Source organism: Typopeltis vanoorti, chromosome 23 (genome assembly GCF_054136105.1).
Source record: "Typopeltis vanoorti isolate ZY-2024b chromosome 23, IOZ_Tvanoo_1.0, whole genome shotgun sequence".
Classification (NCBI taxonomy): domain Eukaryota; kingdom Metazoa; phylum Arthropoda; class Arachnida; order Uropygi; family Thelyphonidae; genus Typopeltis; species Typopeltis vanoorti.
The window spans coordinates 44,643,559-44,659,857 of record NC_143571.1 but is presented as its reverse complement, the minus strand read 5'-3'; the positions used below and the strand labels follow the sequence as shown (position 1 = coordinate 44,659,857).

General features: G+C 34.2%; 1 protein-coding gene across 2 annotated transcripts in view; it reads right to left on the bottom strand.

Annotated features, from left to right (window-relative positions):
* LOC150093810 (uncharacterized) overlaps positions 1-16,299 on the bottom strand; it is a 364,154-nt gene that overhangs the window by 312,865 nt on the left and 34,990 nt on the right. For both annotated transcript variants that reach the window (XM_090413165.1, XM_090413166.1), the window contains exon 3: positions 7,119-7,191. In XM_090413165.1, coding sequence (XP_090269291.1) covers positions 7,119-7,191 — 73 coding nt within the window. The remainder of the gene's footprint in view (positions 1-7,118; positions 7,192-16,299) is intronic.

Below are 16,299 nucleotides of genomic sequence, written 5' to 3'. Positions count from 1 at the left end.
TACTTGACTAACATACAGAATTAAGTCTTTAATTTATTAATACTAGTGGTCAAGATAATAATATATATTTTATATTAAAAATACTATAAAATTAAGCTGTTTAGGCCCTTCAAATTTTGGTGCAGTAATGATTTCACTGTTAAATGTTTTTAAATGGAAAGGAAATCGAACTTGAAGAACTGGAAAAGTAACATGTGGACATAATTGGCATTACTGAGACTAAGAAGATAAAACCAGGTGAGATCTTATCAAATAAGTATAGGATGTTATATTCAGGCAATAATGATCAAGGAAAGGAAGGAGTAGCAATAGCATTCAACATCAAAGACGAAGATAAACATCTTTATTTGAAGACAGTTTCAAGTAAAGTAATGCGGGCACACTTCAAAATTGGGAAACCGACAATGAAACTTACATGTGCCTATGGTCCCACAGAAGGTTCTTTTAAGGAAGAAGTAGAAAAAGTTTGCATCATTAGAACAGGTAGCCATAAAGAAAATAGAAAAAGTGGCCCTTGTTGGAGATCTAAACAGCAGATTAGGAAACGAATCCCACCTGGTATATAGGAACATTTTGGGAAAATTTGGAGGAAAGGATAAAGCTAATAATAATGGTAAATATTTGCTGGATTTCTGCTCAGGACACGGACTAATTATTAAAAACACTATGTTCCAACATGAAGATGTGCACAAATTCACATGGAGAGACAACACAAAAAGTCTCACTGACTAGGTCATTGTTGATAGCAATATCTTCATGCTGGTTTAAGATATAAGAGTGTCCAGAGGATTTGAAATTGACCATTACTTAGTGTTGAGCAGGATAAAAATGGATATTACATTGAAAAGAACAGTATGTAAGGAAATTTAAAAAATAATTAAAGTTGAGCAGATTTGTATAGTTGAGTCTACAGTTTACCTGTAGACTCAGCTATACAAACATTACTGAAGAAAATTGGAAGCAGGTTGATAATTAGAACCAAACCTTGGAGTCTCAGTGGCAAATTCTGAAGAAGACATTAATTGATTCAGTATCAAACTCAGATACTTATATTAAAAACTCACAACATTTTATTGAAAAATTAAAAAAAAAAAAATCCCTATATCTGAAGATGATATACTAGCAAGCCTTGACGTCACATCTCTGTTTACAAACATTCCAGTTGTGGAAGTCTTCAACATCTTAGACAACTTGTTTCCAAGAAACATCACTACTTTGTTCAATCATTGTTTAACTTCAAACTATTTCATTTGGCAAAAAACAGTCTACAAACAACTTACTGGATTAGCCATGGGTAGCCCCCTCTCTCCTTCTTGTGCTGACTTATTCATGGAAGACCTAGGATAAAATCTTATCCCAAATTACTCCAAAAACTTGGTACAGATATGTTGATGACATCTTTATCATTTGGAATCATACAAAAGAAGAACTAATGGATTATCTCAACCAAATTAATAGTTTCCACCATACCATCAAATTCACATTAGAAATTGAAAAAAGATGAAAAACTTCCATTTCTAAACATCCTAATAAAAAAACAAACCAATAACAGTATCAACCTGTCTGTGTATAGAAAACCTACGAATACTGGACGTTACCTTCATTTCAACTCGTCTCATCATATATCCCCGAAACTTAGCATTATCCATATGCTTAAGAAAAGAGCTATACATTACACACAGACCAAGATGACTTACAAAAAGAATTAACTACAATAACCAGAGAGCTATCCTTAAATGGTTATCCTAAAAGACTCTGCAACAATATCCTCTTTTCGGATATACCACAAAGGCAACGTGATGACACCCAATACATCAGTACTATAACTATTCCATTTGTCAGCAGTATTTCCAAAAAATTGGCTATCCTTCTAAAACCATACAATATTAGAGTAGCATTCAAGCCAATCGATACTATTCAGAAATTTTTAAGATCACCGAAAGACCCTCATCCATTCAACAAGTACTCTGGAGTATATAATATACCTTGCTCCTGTGGTGTTAGTTATGTTGGTCAGACCTCTAGAAGCTTCAAAACGAGACAGAAAGAACACATAGGATATGTCAGAAACAACAGACAAGATATTTCAGGCCTTTCTTGCCACTTTGCCTCTACCAACCATCTCATTCAGTGGGATAAGAGTCATGTGCCCTATATAAAAGAGAACTACCATTCCAGAACCTTCAAGGAGGTTGCTACGGTCACCCGTTCAATAGGAAACCTAAATAAGAATCAAGGTCTAATCCTACCGGAAATTTGGAAAGCTTTAATCAGATCACTAAACATCAAAGAAATGAACTTTCACGCCAATTACATTATGTCTCGTAACAAATAAATCATGTTCCCGAGACACACGCATTGTCTCGCACAATACTAATTTTGTATGAATTAGAACTGTCGGTTAAAACCTTGTCTGTTACCATCATATAGCTTACCAATTGTATTCCCTGAAGATGCCGATAGCAAAAATCGGCGAAACATGTAGGACAATAAATTAAAACCCACTTGACTAACATTAAAAAAAAAAAGTGTTTTAGTTATTATACAAGTAGTCAAGGAAGAAAATCACTATTTCTCTTTACTTGTTTAGTAGCTCTGCTGAGGACATCATGTGTGCAGCATTGGATTAGCTCAAGACAGGAATTACGATAAGCGGTAGATTGATCAATAATCTGAGGTATGCTGATGATACAAGTACTCCTTTGTAATGACAAGGAAGAACTAGGACAAATTCTTGACAAAGTTAATGTAATCAGTAGGAATAAAGGACTTCAGCTAAAAGAATTGGGGAAGTCAGCAAGTTCGAGTACCTGGGATCCATTATTAATGTGAAGAATTATTGTTCAGAAGACATCAGAAGAATATAGGAATGTCTAAAACATGAGTCAGAGACTTGTCTAAAATCTAGAAGGATGGATCCATCACCACAGGAATGAAGCTCAAGATTTTGGATGCAGCTGTTTTTCCAACAGCAACTGTGAATGTGAAACCTGAAGAAGTCTGATAGGAAAAGGATTGCTGTTTTTGAGATGTGGTGTTACAGAAGGCTGTTGAGGATAACATTACTGAAGGAAGAGAAATGGATGAGTGCTAGAAATGGGTCAGTAGAACTTTTAGACTCCTTAAGAATAATGACAGAAGAAACCTGAAATACTTTAGACACATTGAAAGGATGGGAGAAGGACTTTTCAAAACAATAATAATGGAAGGTAAAGTTCCAGGAAAAAGAGGAAGACCATCAATGAGATGGATGGATAGTGTGTCTGCAGTGACTGATCTTCAGAGAGTTGAGGCCTCCAGAAAAGCATATAACAGGGCGCCACGACATGGCGAGGACTGGTATGGCATATCATCGAGCATCTGAGTAACCATATAGCATCTGTTGATATCCAATGAACAGATGGAGGGATGGATCCCATTATGAAAGAAATGTGGCATTAGGCCTGATATTAGAACTGGGGATGTTTTTTTTAATGAAGATGGTAAGTTGAATCTGGAAATAGACAGCAGAATAAGCAAAGCTGGTATAGTGGGTACCAGCTGAATAAATTTATATGAAATAAGAGAAATTAGTCAAAACACCAAACTAGCAGTATACAAGTCAGTGTTCAAACAAGTTTTAAGTTATGGATCTGAGAGTTGGGTTAGAAATAAAGCACTTGATCAAAAAACCACAGATATAAGGGTTCTAAGAAAAATTAAGAGAGTAAACAGATTGCATCAATGGCAGAATCATATTAAAAATGAAGAAAGGAACTTGACATTATTAGCATTCAAGAATGTGTAAGGAGAATGGGTGAGAAAAGGTTAGAAAAACGTGTTTAATGCCAAGATCAGGAAAGACGAAGGTCTAGGTGGGCTGATTCAGTCAGAAGTGCCTTGGAAACACAAAATGTTAGATATGATAATATTAAAGTGCTAATAAATAATAGACTTATTTGGAGGAAAACTGCAGTTATGAGATTAATAATAATGTAGTGCTGTAATAGTAGTCTGAATACCCCCCCCCTAGAGGGTACATATCGAGAAATGGATGATGTTTTTTTTTTTTAAAACAGAATCTCAGAGCAAAAGGAATTATGGTATCCATTATCCCCCTTTTCCAAAACTTTTTCACACACACTTCATTAACTCAAATTTTATTCCCCTTCTCAGAATCCTAACAATAAAATTGCTACGTAACTACAGTGTAAAAGTTCCTCTCAATTCAGTAAAACTGAATGTATTTTTATCACTATCATATGCAAATATATTATGTTAGCTCAGCAGTCAATCATTTCAGCTTGAATGCTAAGCTGGCATAATACCTATAAGTCATAATAACACTACTTCTTGCTACACATGATAACTTTTGATTTACAAATAGGTGTCAAACTTGAAGTTCTTCAGAAAACATGGACAGAATAAATAATATTAAGGACAGTTTTTGAACTACCTTTAACCCCACCCCTAAATGTCCACATGGATAAAATATATCAAAAATATATACTTCATACCCACATTACAATAGTATACAAATGTTATATTAACTCCAATGGACACTTCACATCCATATAATTATTCAGTTTAACAACTGAACGGTCAAGGCCAGTTCAGTTGTTAAAAGAGACTTAGAAAAAATCAATAGATTCTCAGTTATACAGCAAGGATTAAGATCTCATATTACACCTTTCAAAACATTTAGATGAGTTATCTACACTCTTCTTCTTACACCTGTAAAATTCATAAAGAAAAATAATAAAAAAGTCTCATTGAAATATATAAATACAAATACATTTATATTTTATAGGTATTTAGCAGAAATTATAGCTACTCTCTCTCACACACACATACACACATGCACAGGTGTGTGTGCGAGCACGCACACACCTACTTACCAATAATCTGTAAATGAAGAATCACAATCTTATAATGATGTTCATCATAATCAGAGTAAATTAATGACTTTATATACATGACAGTATAAATATCAAAAATAAAATGTTTATTTTTGCAATATTATCACAAAGCAGCAAAAAAGAGAAAAACATATTCCTTTTTTCTATCATAGATGTTTACATGCATTTGACATAATCTTACACTGAAAAAGGGAGAATATATCAGTGAACAGACTTCATATCTTAAAGAAAAAAACTTAATGTTTCTAAGTTTTAAAACTGATGTGAATATGCACAATATAAGTCAGTATTAACAGCACCAACATTAAATGTTATATTGGGGTATACAAACCATTCAAGTTACCAAAATGAAAAAAGAAAAAAAGAAAAAAAAAATTACTAACACGCACACTTCATAAACTGTTTTAATTTATTATTGAAGATCTTTGCAAGTTTGTCCACTGCATTTGACAATTTTGCACTTTTCAGTGACAATAATTCTTTTCTGAAAGACAAAATAAATAAACATATATATATCCCCCCCCCTCACCCCAAATTAAACCTTACAGCAACACACTGACCATTATGTATAAATGCCATTAGGTACGTTACAAAGTACATTACCTATAATATTATGAAAAATTCATATGTTTTTACTTTATATATTACAAAGAAGCAATTAACGTGTATAAAACATAAAATTCAAACATAAAAAAAACGCAACTTTATAAACATAGAACTCCATTTCATATTAATTTTCATGTTATTAAAAAACTGATACCGGAATACTAGTATTATATAAATCATTAATTTGAATTAACACAGCACTGCCATTTAAAACTTTCATGCCACTTGATAACTTTGATTTTATTATGAACATATCATATCCTCTGCAAACATTCATAGTTTAAAAAATAAAAATAAAAATATATATATATATATGTTAAAAATACCAAGCAATTTTAAACCTGGTTTTACTCCATTTCCCAAGTAAGCAAACAGACAAACAAGTCAAGTCTGTTTGCTTACTTGGGAAATGGAGTAAAACCAGGTTTAAAATTGCTTGGTATTTTTAACATTTATTATACCAAGGTAAAATACTTTCTACATATATATATATATATATATAAATGTATATATGAATAAGCATGTTAAAAGTCAGAAGTTTAAATTTTGACTTTTAAATCATCCTTAAATATAATACATCTGATCATATTTTTAGAAAGCAAATAATACAATCATAACTATTAAGAGAGATATTTTCCAAAACAATGAGCAGCTCCATATCATCAAATATAACAAAAACATATAAAAAATAAAGTTTAAAAGATGCTGGAAAAAAGTCTGGTTATTTGTATGTTCCCTTGTCCTGTAATTTGAGAGAGAAACCAAATTCAAAACTAAAACATCTCTACATTAACTGTAAAAGCCTTAACATAAGCTACTAGCAAATAATAAGCAATAATAATAATAATAAATTTAATAATAACTGCAAAATTTGATAAAATGAGGTAAAAAGACTTGATTACAGTTAAGAATCTGAAAAGATTATCAAAAATTCCATCATTAAATGATCTTTTCAACTCATTAAAAAACCAAAATAATTCATAAGTGTAAACATGATTCATGGTTATTTAAAATGAGTTCATAAGCTTGGAGAATATTAGTAAGATGAGCTTGATCATCTTTCCTCATTTAAGATCTCTCTCTCTCCCCCATTATCTGCTAAGAACAAGTAAAGGCTTCACTAGGAAACTAAAGATGATTTTAAGAGATAAAAGCATGAATGATGTATACTATGAACAATAATGAGAATGTCACAATTTAATAATGCACATTTACTACATACAATAATTTATAACAATTTAATGATATATTAGCTTTTTTTATGAACATGCTTTTACTGTAGGGATAAAATTAGCAAAAAAAAAAAAATAATAATAATAATAATAAATAAATAGATAATAATAATAAAATAAAAATAAATTCCACCCCACTATTATAATAAAAAAAATCTCATACAACTGAAATTTAACTTACCTCTCAATACTTACTTTCCAATTTTCATATACTTCACTCAATTTGGTTTTTATCGACACCTAAGAGCCATCAGCATCCAAACTGATTTTGATTTTTTAATTTTTTTTGTTAAATCCCCTAATTTATCCAAAATATTTGCATTTTGATTCCTGAGATTCTCCAAGAACTTGTTCGAACCTTTAATGAAAAATTTTTTCTTACCCTGCTCTGTTCTTCCAAGGCCCTTTCCTGATGTCCACCCATGTTTTTGCAGAAGCTGATAGCCAAGATTATCCTATTAGTATAATGAAGAAACAAGAAAACAAACACCCAGAGTAGAAACACGAAAAAAAGCAGCACACATTCAAATAAAAATTGACAAGTTTCAAAGGAAGTTCAATACATGATCTTTTGCTTGTTAATTTAATATATGCCTGCATATCTTTTTTTTTAATAAAAAAAATGATAAAACATAATGTTCAGGAAACTATTATATTACAAAATGCCTGCATTTTCCTTTAAGGATTTTCAGACTCCTTCATTAATAGCTGAAGATTCCATACTTTTTTTTTTTTTTTTTTTTAGGGGGGGGTCCAAATAACTTGAATCATGTATAAGTAGAAAAGCATAAGGTTCTGGCAATTTGATTTTTTTGCAGTTTAATTATAACACAAAAAAAGTAAGAAAATAAGATATATAATTATTTAGCTGCTAATTTCATTGGTTTTATACCTCCCAAAATCATTAGAACAAGAGTCACAACTAATCAATCTCCTTTTATAGTCCATGTTGAAACTCACTGAACCAATTTCACTCCCTCCTTGTTCATTCCATCTACTTCTGGTCTTTGAAACAGCTTTCCCCAAAGAATAGAACCATCAGTTGTTCAAACAAAATGTGAACAGATTCCTTCTTTCTTCTTATCATCTAGCCCACACAGGGTACTAATCTGCTACAGGTCTTGCGACCTTTCATATGTCAATCAGATATTAACATAATAATAATAACAAATAACCTAGTATCTTCAGAGAGCACAAACAGTTGGCCACAGTATCCAAACAGAAATAATTAGTTAATGGTAGAAAGAGAATCCTAATTTGGTGCCATCTACTGTTGGATAAAGAGAAGTACAAGGATTAATTCAATCTTAGTGATTCCTTCTTAGATTATTGACAAACTGATATAGCCGTAACTCTGGGGAATGTTTCATAGTTCCTGCTGATTCCAAAAGCAGTCTCTCCAATTTGTAATGACTTCAATGTGCACTTTGGATTTTTCCCATTTAATCTTGTGTGAAGGTGATGTCTAAAGCATGATCTGCTAGTCCTAACGTGTCATACTGATGGTTGAAAATTAATTTCTGATGTTCTCCCAGGTGGATATGCTATTTTGTTACTTGTATATGATAAACTGCAAAGGAGATACTTATTGCCACTGTGTATCTCCATGAATTTAATTTCTGATGATGAGACTGTAAAAGGTTAAACTTGTTTGAGTAATGACCCTTACCATAATGTCTGACGTCATACGGACATGCATACCTCAAATGGCATATTAGTTCCAGACCAATGTCATACCCCCCCCCCCCCAAGATGCATGTAACAGTCATATATGTGCATAAATAACATAAATAAAGCATTTATTTATGTCAAATATGCAAACAAAAAAGTTTTTCTGAAGAGCTTGACATAAGGAAACATGCCAACCAGTTTGGATAATCAATCCACCATTAAAAGTTTTTCCATTTCAGGAATAATACTGTCACATTTATGGATAAATATAGCATCAACTAGTGTAACACTTTCCACTTCACTTAGAACTTGACCATTGTTTTTAACAACTGTAAGAACAGTAGTGTGAGGTAAGCTTAGTGTGTAGCCTACCTCAGTGTACGATATACCATTGTCACTAAATTTAATCATTTTAATCTTAAAATTGTAATAATGCAATATATTCATGAATCTTCATTTCATTGGAGCAACAGCACCCTTACTTTGAATTTGATGTGCCATTATTAACAACAATAAAATAAAACAATAGTTATAAACAGTTTATAAGTCACAGCAAACACCAAAACACTGAGAGATGTAGCAAGCAACAACAAACAACATGATAAATAAAGCGAGTTCATGAATATTGCTCATCGTTAAATCACAGCAGTCTCATATCATTAAAACTGTGATACGAGCAAATGCAAAGTCATAATTGAAAAGCACAGCATGAATAGATCATCATAAGGTGTATGGATATCACTGTACCCTTTGAAGTAAATGTACCATGCATTATAGGATGACAAGCAATTTGATGTGAAGTCAGTGCTCTCTATAATGCAATAGCACAGTTACGAAATTCCTATGCCTGCAAACTTCTGTTTGTTATGCTAGAAAAAATATGGATGAAAACAATAATATACTTTCATGTTGAATAATTATTCAACATTCTTTCCTTCTACCATGTATTAAAGCACTCTCTTGTGATCTATTCTATAAGATACCTTCACCAAGTTATTGGTTGTGCTCTATCACATTACTGTTTCAACATTTTTATGTAGACTGCAAACTGCAATCTTTGACTCTGTCCTAATCAATATTCCGCAGTCCTCATCTCATCTCAAATATCCTCAACATTTTGCCAGAAACAGGTGACCAGATTTGCAAATGCACTCAAATTCTAGATGCAGCTGAATTAAGGCCTCATAAAGAGAATCATTAACCTCCTCATCTTTACTCATTATAACCTTTCTTAATGTGCAATTCTTTCGCATTATCTTTACCACTTTTTTCATTATGTTCCTTGAAATTCAATTCTTTATCCATTGTCAGCATCTAGACCACTTCTGTGCTTACTAGTTAATACACTTTAGAGAAAAAATTGTGATAACTATTTGAAAAAATTATTTAATGAAATGAAAGGAGAATGTAATGAAAATCTGCCAAGATGAAGATGGAGAAGGGGGGCAGGGGCATCACCATATAAATTTAGAAACCATGCAATAAAGACTTCCAAGCAGGGTTTTTCTTCAAACCAAAACAAAAGTCTCATGTTCAAAGATGATAGTTTATGCACTGCCTTTAGTATTACTAATGCCAATAAGCAGCTCTGATACTGCTTCATGAAGATGAGCTATTTGTCATTTGAAAGGGATGAAAATAGTTAAAAATGAGGTTTCCTGCATGATGGCAAGTACATCTTGCTATCTCCCCCCCCCAAAAAAAAAACATTTTGAAAACCTTTCTTCATGAGATGCTCCCTCACCATTACAGTTTCAACTCTCAGTCAAGTTTCACAGAGATAAGCCAATAAAGTCTTTTGAAAACTGTAGGTAATTCAAAGGGAGAGAAAGAGGAAGCATAAAATGAAATGCTAAGAAATGAAAAATATCATTATTCACAGATTCTAAAGAACCTCTTAAACATTTCAACCCTTTGTTGTTTTTTATTTGAACCCCACAGAAGAGATTACACAATCTATAACACAACAGTGCAATGTGTAGGCAGAACTATTACTACACTCAAAACATTTCTTAATTCATTTAAATATCTCTGCATTTCATGACTACATGTAGGTTGGAAAAAGATAAAAGTCAATACAAGTTTCGACTAATATGTGCTAGTCTGGATGACTGAGTAGATAGTATACCGACTTTCAAACCAACAGGCTATAAATTTAAATTCCACTGTGGACACGAATGTTTGTAAATGTTGTTTGTGGTTGATGTTTCTTGCTTGGTGTAAGATTACCACCCTGCTTGCTGAAGGCTTCAGAAAGTTCTATGTTTGGTCTCAAGAGCTGGGTTTCCAGATTGTTTAGCCCTCAGTATACTCACAGTATTGAATGTACTACAGGTTTACACCCTTTTGTGGGTGGGTGTTTCTAAAATGTTTGGCCAAATTCTGAGTATTTGTTGTACCACCAATTATGATGATAAAAAGCCATATAAACATGGGATTGGAAACATTTTCCTACATATATAACAAATATGAAACTGCATGTCAATAAATACTTAGAAGGTAACAGGTTTGTATTCCAATCACTGAGGAGAGCAACTAAGGCTACATCATAGCAAATATTCAAATGGGCTCCATGGGTGGAACACATGCCACACAACATTAGCTGAGCAATTGTCACACGCATTTGAGAAGTTCCAACATATTCTGTTACACAACTATCCACAATCATTTGACCAAAAACCTGTTCATTAAGCACCAGTGTAAAATAAACATGAGCCTTCAGCTGTCCCCATAAAAAAAATTCAGTGCATATAGATTAGAAGATCAAGGTGGCCATTCAACTGGTCCACTTCTACCATCTAATGGCCAGAATAGGCACAATAGAGCGCACTCAACAGTTCAATAAAATGTGCTGGGATTTCATCAGGCATAAACCCCAAGTACCAGGTGTTACTAATGGCATCTTCCAATGACACCAGTAGTTCCTTCTCCAAGAAGTGTTAGTACTGCTAGCTGTTGAGAATCAGTGCAAGAACAATGGATTGATGAGGTGATCTCCAATGATGCCAATCAAAACATTCACATGGAATCTTTGCTGGTGCCTTATCTCTCTCACACACACACACACTGAGTTGCACAATTTTTATTTATTTATTAATTTTTTTTAACATGACTCCAAACCCACAAAAGATTGTAAACCTATAGTATGGTAGTACCATGAATGGATTAAGAATTTTTATCTTTGTTTTTGTTGTTGTTAATTTCTTCTTTTTTTTTTTTTTGTATTTTTTATTTCTTGTTTTACCAGGTCTGGAAATCCTGCTCTAAGAGACCAAACACAGAACCTTCGCTGAGCCATTCAAACCTCCAATAAGTGGAACAGTGGTTCCACACCAGGCAATGAAATTCATCTCCCACCTCAAGACAAATGCAAAATATTCCCTATCCACAGTGGGATTCAAACACACAGCCCATCAGAGAGTGGATACACTAACTACCCAGCTAATAAAGTCTAATTGTATCATACATTTTTATTCATGTTATGACATGCAAATGCACATTTCGATAGCACTATGCCTACTGCACGTTCATCCATACATAAGCATAACAGTTGGCCTTATGCTATATTTTGCACTCTGACAACATGCTATAAGTAGGAAAACATTTCTAGTGTCATGTTTATATGGCCTTTTGTAAGATCAGCATCAGCATTTGAACAAGTACTCTTGTTTGGCCAACATTTTTGAAACAACTTGTATATTATATATATATATATATCTCATCTTCCTTATACCCTCTTTTACCTTAACTGGTAATTAGTTTACGGAATTAACAACGCATATAAAGTATATTAATTAAAGGTAACTTTAATGAATAACTTCTATATTTCGGCAATGTCACATTGCCATCTTCAGGAACATAAAGATATGGTATGTGCACTCAGGAACTAACACAAAGCAAATGAGGAAGAAAGCAAGAAACTAATATTGTTCCTAAAGTCCTAATGGTGTGCCCTCTTGGGGGCTAATTTGGTAGTCTTGGCAGTTGGGCTGAAGTTCTCATAATGAAAGTCTCCCAAATTTGGGGCAGTTTCATGCACCCAAATTTGTTGAGGTTAGGAACGTTTTTTAGAGCTGCTGAAGATTCTTTGAATAATCTTTCGTATTTAAACTTGCTGCGATGAATTATTTTTGTTTTCTTCCAACGAATTTTATGGTGGGTATCCAAGGCATGGTCTGCCAGCCCAGAGCGGCTGTACTGGTGAAACCAGATGTAGTCTTGGTGTTCTGAAATCCTGATATTTGTTGTTCTGCCTGTTTGGCCAAAGTAGGACAATTTGCAGCTGCAAGGGACCTGGTATACACCAGGTAGGTCTAGGGGAAGTGGTTGGTCTTTGGTAGAGCGGATAAGGGATGCCAACTTTTTATATGGTCTGTAACAGGAAGTAAGGTCATATTTTTTGAGGATATTGGTTATTTTCTCAGAGGTGCCCTGGATGTAGGGGATGGTGATAGACTTGGTGTAATCTTTATTGTGGAGGGGGGTTGTGGTTTACAGGTTTTAGTATTTTTTGGATTTTTTTGGGGTTATAGTCATTGGCTAAGAAAGTGTTGAGGATGTGGTTTAGTTCAATAGTCAGGGCCTTGTCATCTGAGCAGATTAATTTTGCCCTGTTATATAGTGTTTTTATCACCCCATATTGTTGTGAGGGGGGGAGGATTGCTGGTGAATGTATCTGCCAGTGTGGGTGGGTTTTCTGTAAACAGAGAAAACCAAAGATCCATCAAGCTGGCAGGTGATTAAAGTGTCTAGGAAGGGGAGGGTGTTGTTTTCCTCTTTTTCTAAGGTGAACTGAACTCTGGGGTGTTGGTTGTTTAAGTGTGCTAGGAAGGAGTGGAGTGTGTCTGAGCCATGTGGCCAAATAGCAAACACATCATCCACATAACGAAGCCAAATAGTGGGTTTTTGTGGGGCGGAGTTTAAGGCTTTCTCTTCAAATATCTCCATAAAGAAATTGGCCAAGGGTGGGGAAAGTGGTGAACCCATGGCTGTCCCCTCTATCTGTTTGTAGAACTTTCCTTGCCAAACGAAATAGCCTGAGTTCATTGTGAACTGAAATAGGGCTGAGATATCGGGAGGAAACTTGGCTTGGATGAGCTCAAGGGTTTCTTTGAGTGGGACATTAGTGAATAGGGAGGAGACGTCAAAACTGACCATTATGTCAGTGTGTTGGAGTGTGAGGTTTTCTATACTGGCTTTAAAGTGGGCTGAGTTTTTTATGTGTGATGGTGTGTTGCCAGTGTAGTGTGTGAGTGTTTTGGCTAAATGTTTGGCTAATTTATATGTGGGGGAATCAATGCCATCCACTATGGGACGTAATGGCACATTTTGTTTATGTATTTTTGGGAGTCCATATAATTGGGGGGGTCTAGAGTTATAAGGTTTAAGTTTGTTGGTGACTTCCACAGGCCAAGAAGTGACTTTCTTAAGGAGTCTGTGGATAGTTCTAATCTGAGAGCTGGTCGGATTATATTCAATGGGGAGGTAAGTAGTACGGTCTAGTACTAAAGAATTTAGCTTACCTTTGTAGTCTTTTTGATTGAGTACCACATTCTTTAGCGATATTTGATAACAGCAGAATGACAATCTGGGAGGTTGTAACTTAAATTATTATTTAAATATACAGGGTAGGATAATTTCTCTAGATTCTACAATTTTTCTCTCCAATTCGTCATGGCAATGGAAAATGTTGTTAGATCTATCCCAAAGGATTGTATGACTATGGTTTTCATCATCAGAATCGGCCAAAAAAAAAGGATATGGCTGGATAAAGCACTGGCACATGTTCTCTTGTAATCGATGTCCCTCCTGTGCTCCTCCATACGCAATTCAATAGACTTATCCGTCTGGTCAAAGTAAGGAATGTCGCAGTCACACCATATCTTGTACACACTGGGATATTTTAGATTGTGATGTTGTTAGATCTATTCAGGACACCATCTACAAGCAAAATCATGGTCTAGCATTGGGTAATCCTTTATCTCCTATACTTGCCAACATTTATCTGGAAGATTTTGAAGTTAAAGCTATCTCTTCCTATTCCTTAGCACCTAGAATTTGGAAACGATATGTGGACGACATTTTCCTCATTTGGAGCCATGGACGTGATCTCTCCTGGATTTCTTTGAACATCTCAATAGTCAACACCCGAATATCCAATTCACGGCTGAGTTTGAAACGAATGGTTCCCTGCCTTTCCTGGATGTGAAACTGACCCATTCTTCTGAAAAACTTAAAATTTCGATGTACAGAAAACCTACACACACCAATAGATATCTTCATAGTCAGTCCCATCATTTCCCTCCTCAGAAACTTGGAATTATTTCTACTTTGGGACATAGAGCTCTCTCTCTTCTTGATGACCCAGATGAACTTCGTAAAGAAATAAATTTTCTTAGATCTACTTTCGGACTGAATGATTATTCTCAAAAAATTACTAAAATATTCTTTTTAATCCTCCTAGTCGCCATACTGAAGAAATGAATAATGTTAAAGGCAATATATCTATACCATACATAAGCTCAGTTTCTCAAAAATTAGCCAAGGTCCTCCAAAAGTATAACATTAGAACTTTATTTACTCCGCTTCCTAAGATTCGCTCTCTAGTGAGCCGTCCAAAGCCATCACAATCTAAAATATCCTGGTGTGTACAAGATATGGTGTGACTGCGACATTCCTTACTTTGACCAGACAGATAAGTCTATTGAATTGCGTATGGAGGAGCACAGGAGGGACATCGCTTACAAGAGAACACATGCCAGTGCTTTATCCAGCCATATCCTTTTTTTTGGCCGATTCTGATGATGAAAACCATAGTCATACAATCCTTTAGGATAGATTTAACAACATTTTCCGTTGCCATGACGAACTGGAGAGAAAAATTGTAGAATCTAGAGAAATCATCCTCAACCTTGTGCATTTAAATAATAATTTAAGCTATAACCTCCCAGACTGTCATTCTGCTGTGATCAAATACTGGCATTCACGAGATGCTATACGCATGCACTCACCCAACAATGTGGCCAACGAAGGAACAGCTTTGAATACGTAACTATAACGTTTTCACATTAAATATGTATAGTGACTTTCCTGTGCTGTTCACAATTTTTATCTTCAATGTTTAATGATTTTTTTTTTTCTTTTATAAAAACACCCGAAGAAGGCTGTAAAAAGCCGAAACTAGTCATGTCATACTATTAAATTATATATTATTTGTATGCAGATTGATTTGGTGTATGAACATGTTCAATAATTTTAATCGACTTAAACCACCGAGATAATTAAGAATAAAAGTTTAATACGAACACAACTAGTTTCGTTGGTAAGCCAACTTCATTGGTGTTGGCTTCAAGAACTCAAAACATAAACAAATTAAAACTTATCAGAAAGTTCGTTTCTCTCAGACCTACACAGGAATGTTCCCTCCATTTTTTAAAAATTAGTTGTAAATAAATCTTCACATACCCTCACAACGGCAGAAGAAAGTGTTCTTGAAAAGGGACTCAATTTCGTCCTCGATCCTACATCCATTCCTAAAGAGCTTTTTCTCACTAAGATAGAAAAAGTTGCCTCCTTACTTCCAACACAAGACACAAACCTACTACGGATGGAAGCTATTTTCACAATAAATAATGGAAAACCACCTTCTGACAACTTTTCTCCTAGTGAAAGAGTGGCTATTAAAAAACTGAGAAAGAACAAAGACATTATCATCCTACCAGCTGACAAAGGAAATGCCACAGTCATTCTAAATAAAACAGACTACTGCAATAAAATTCTTGAATTATTGGAGGCAGATACTTATTCTGAACTTAATATGGACCCCACAAGAGTTACATAATAGGACCAACAATCTTCTAAAATCAACTTCAGAATTGCAAAGGAACATTTGC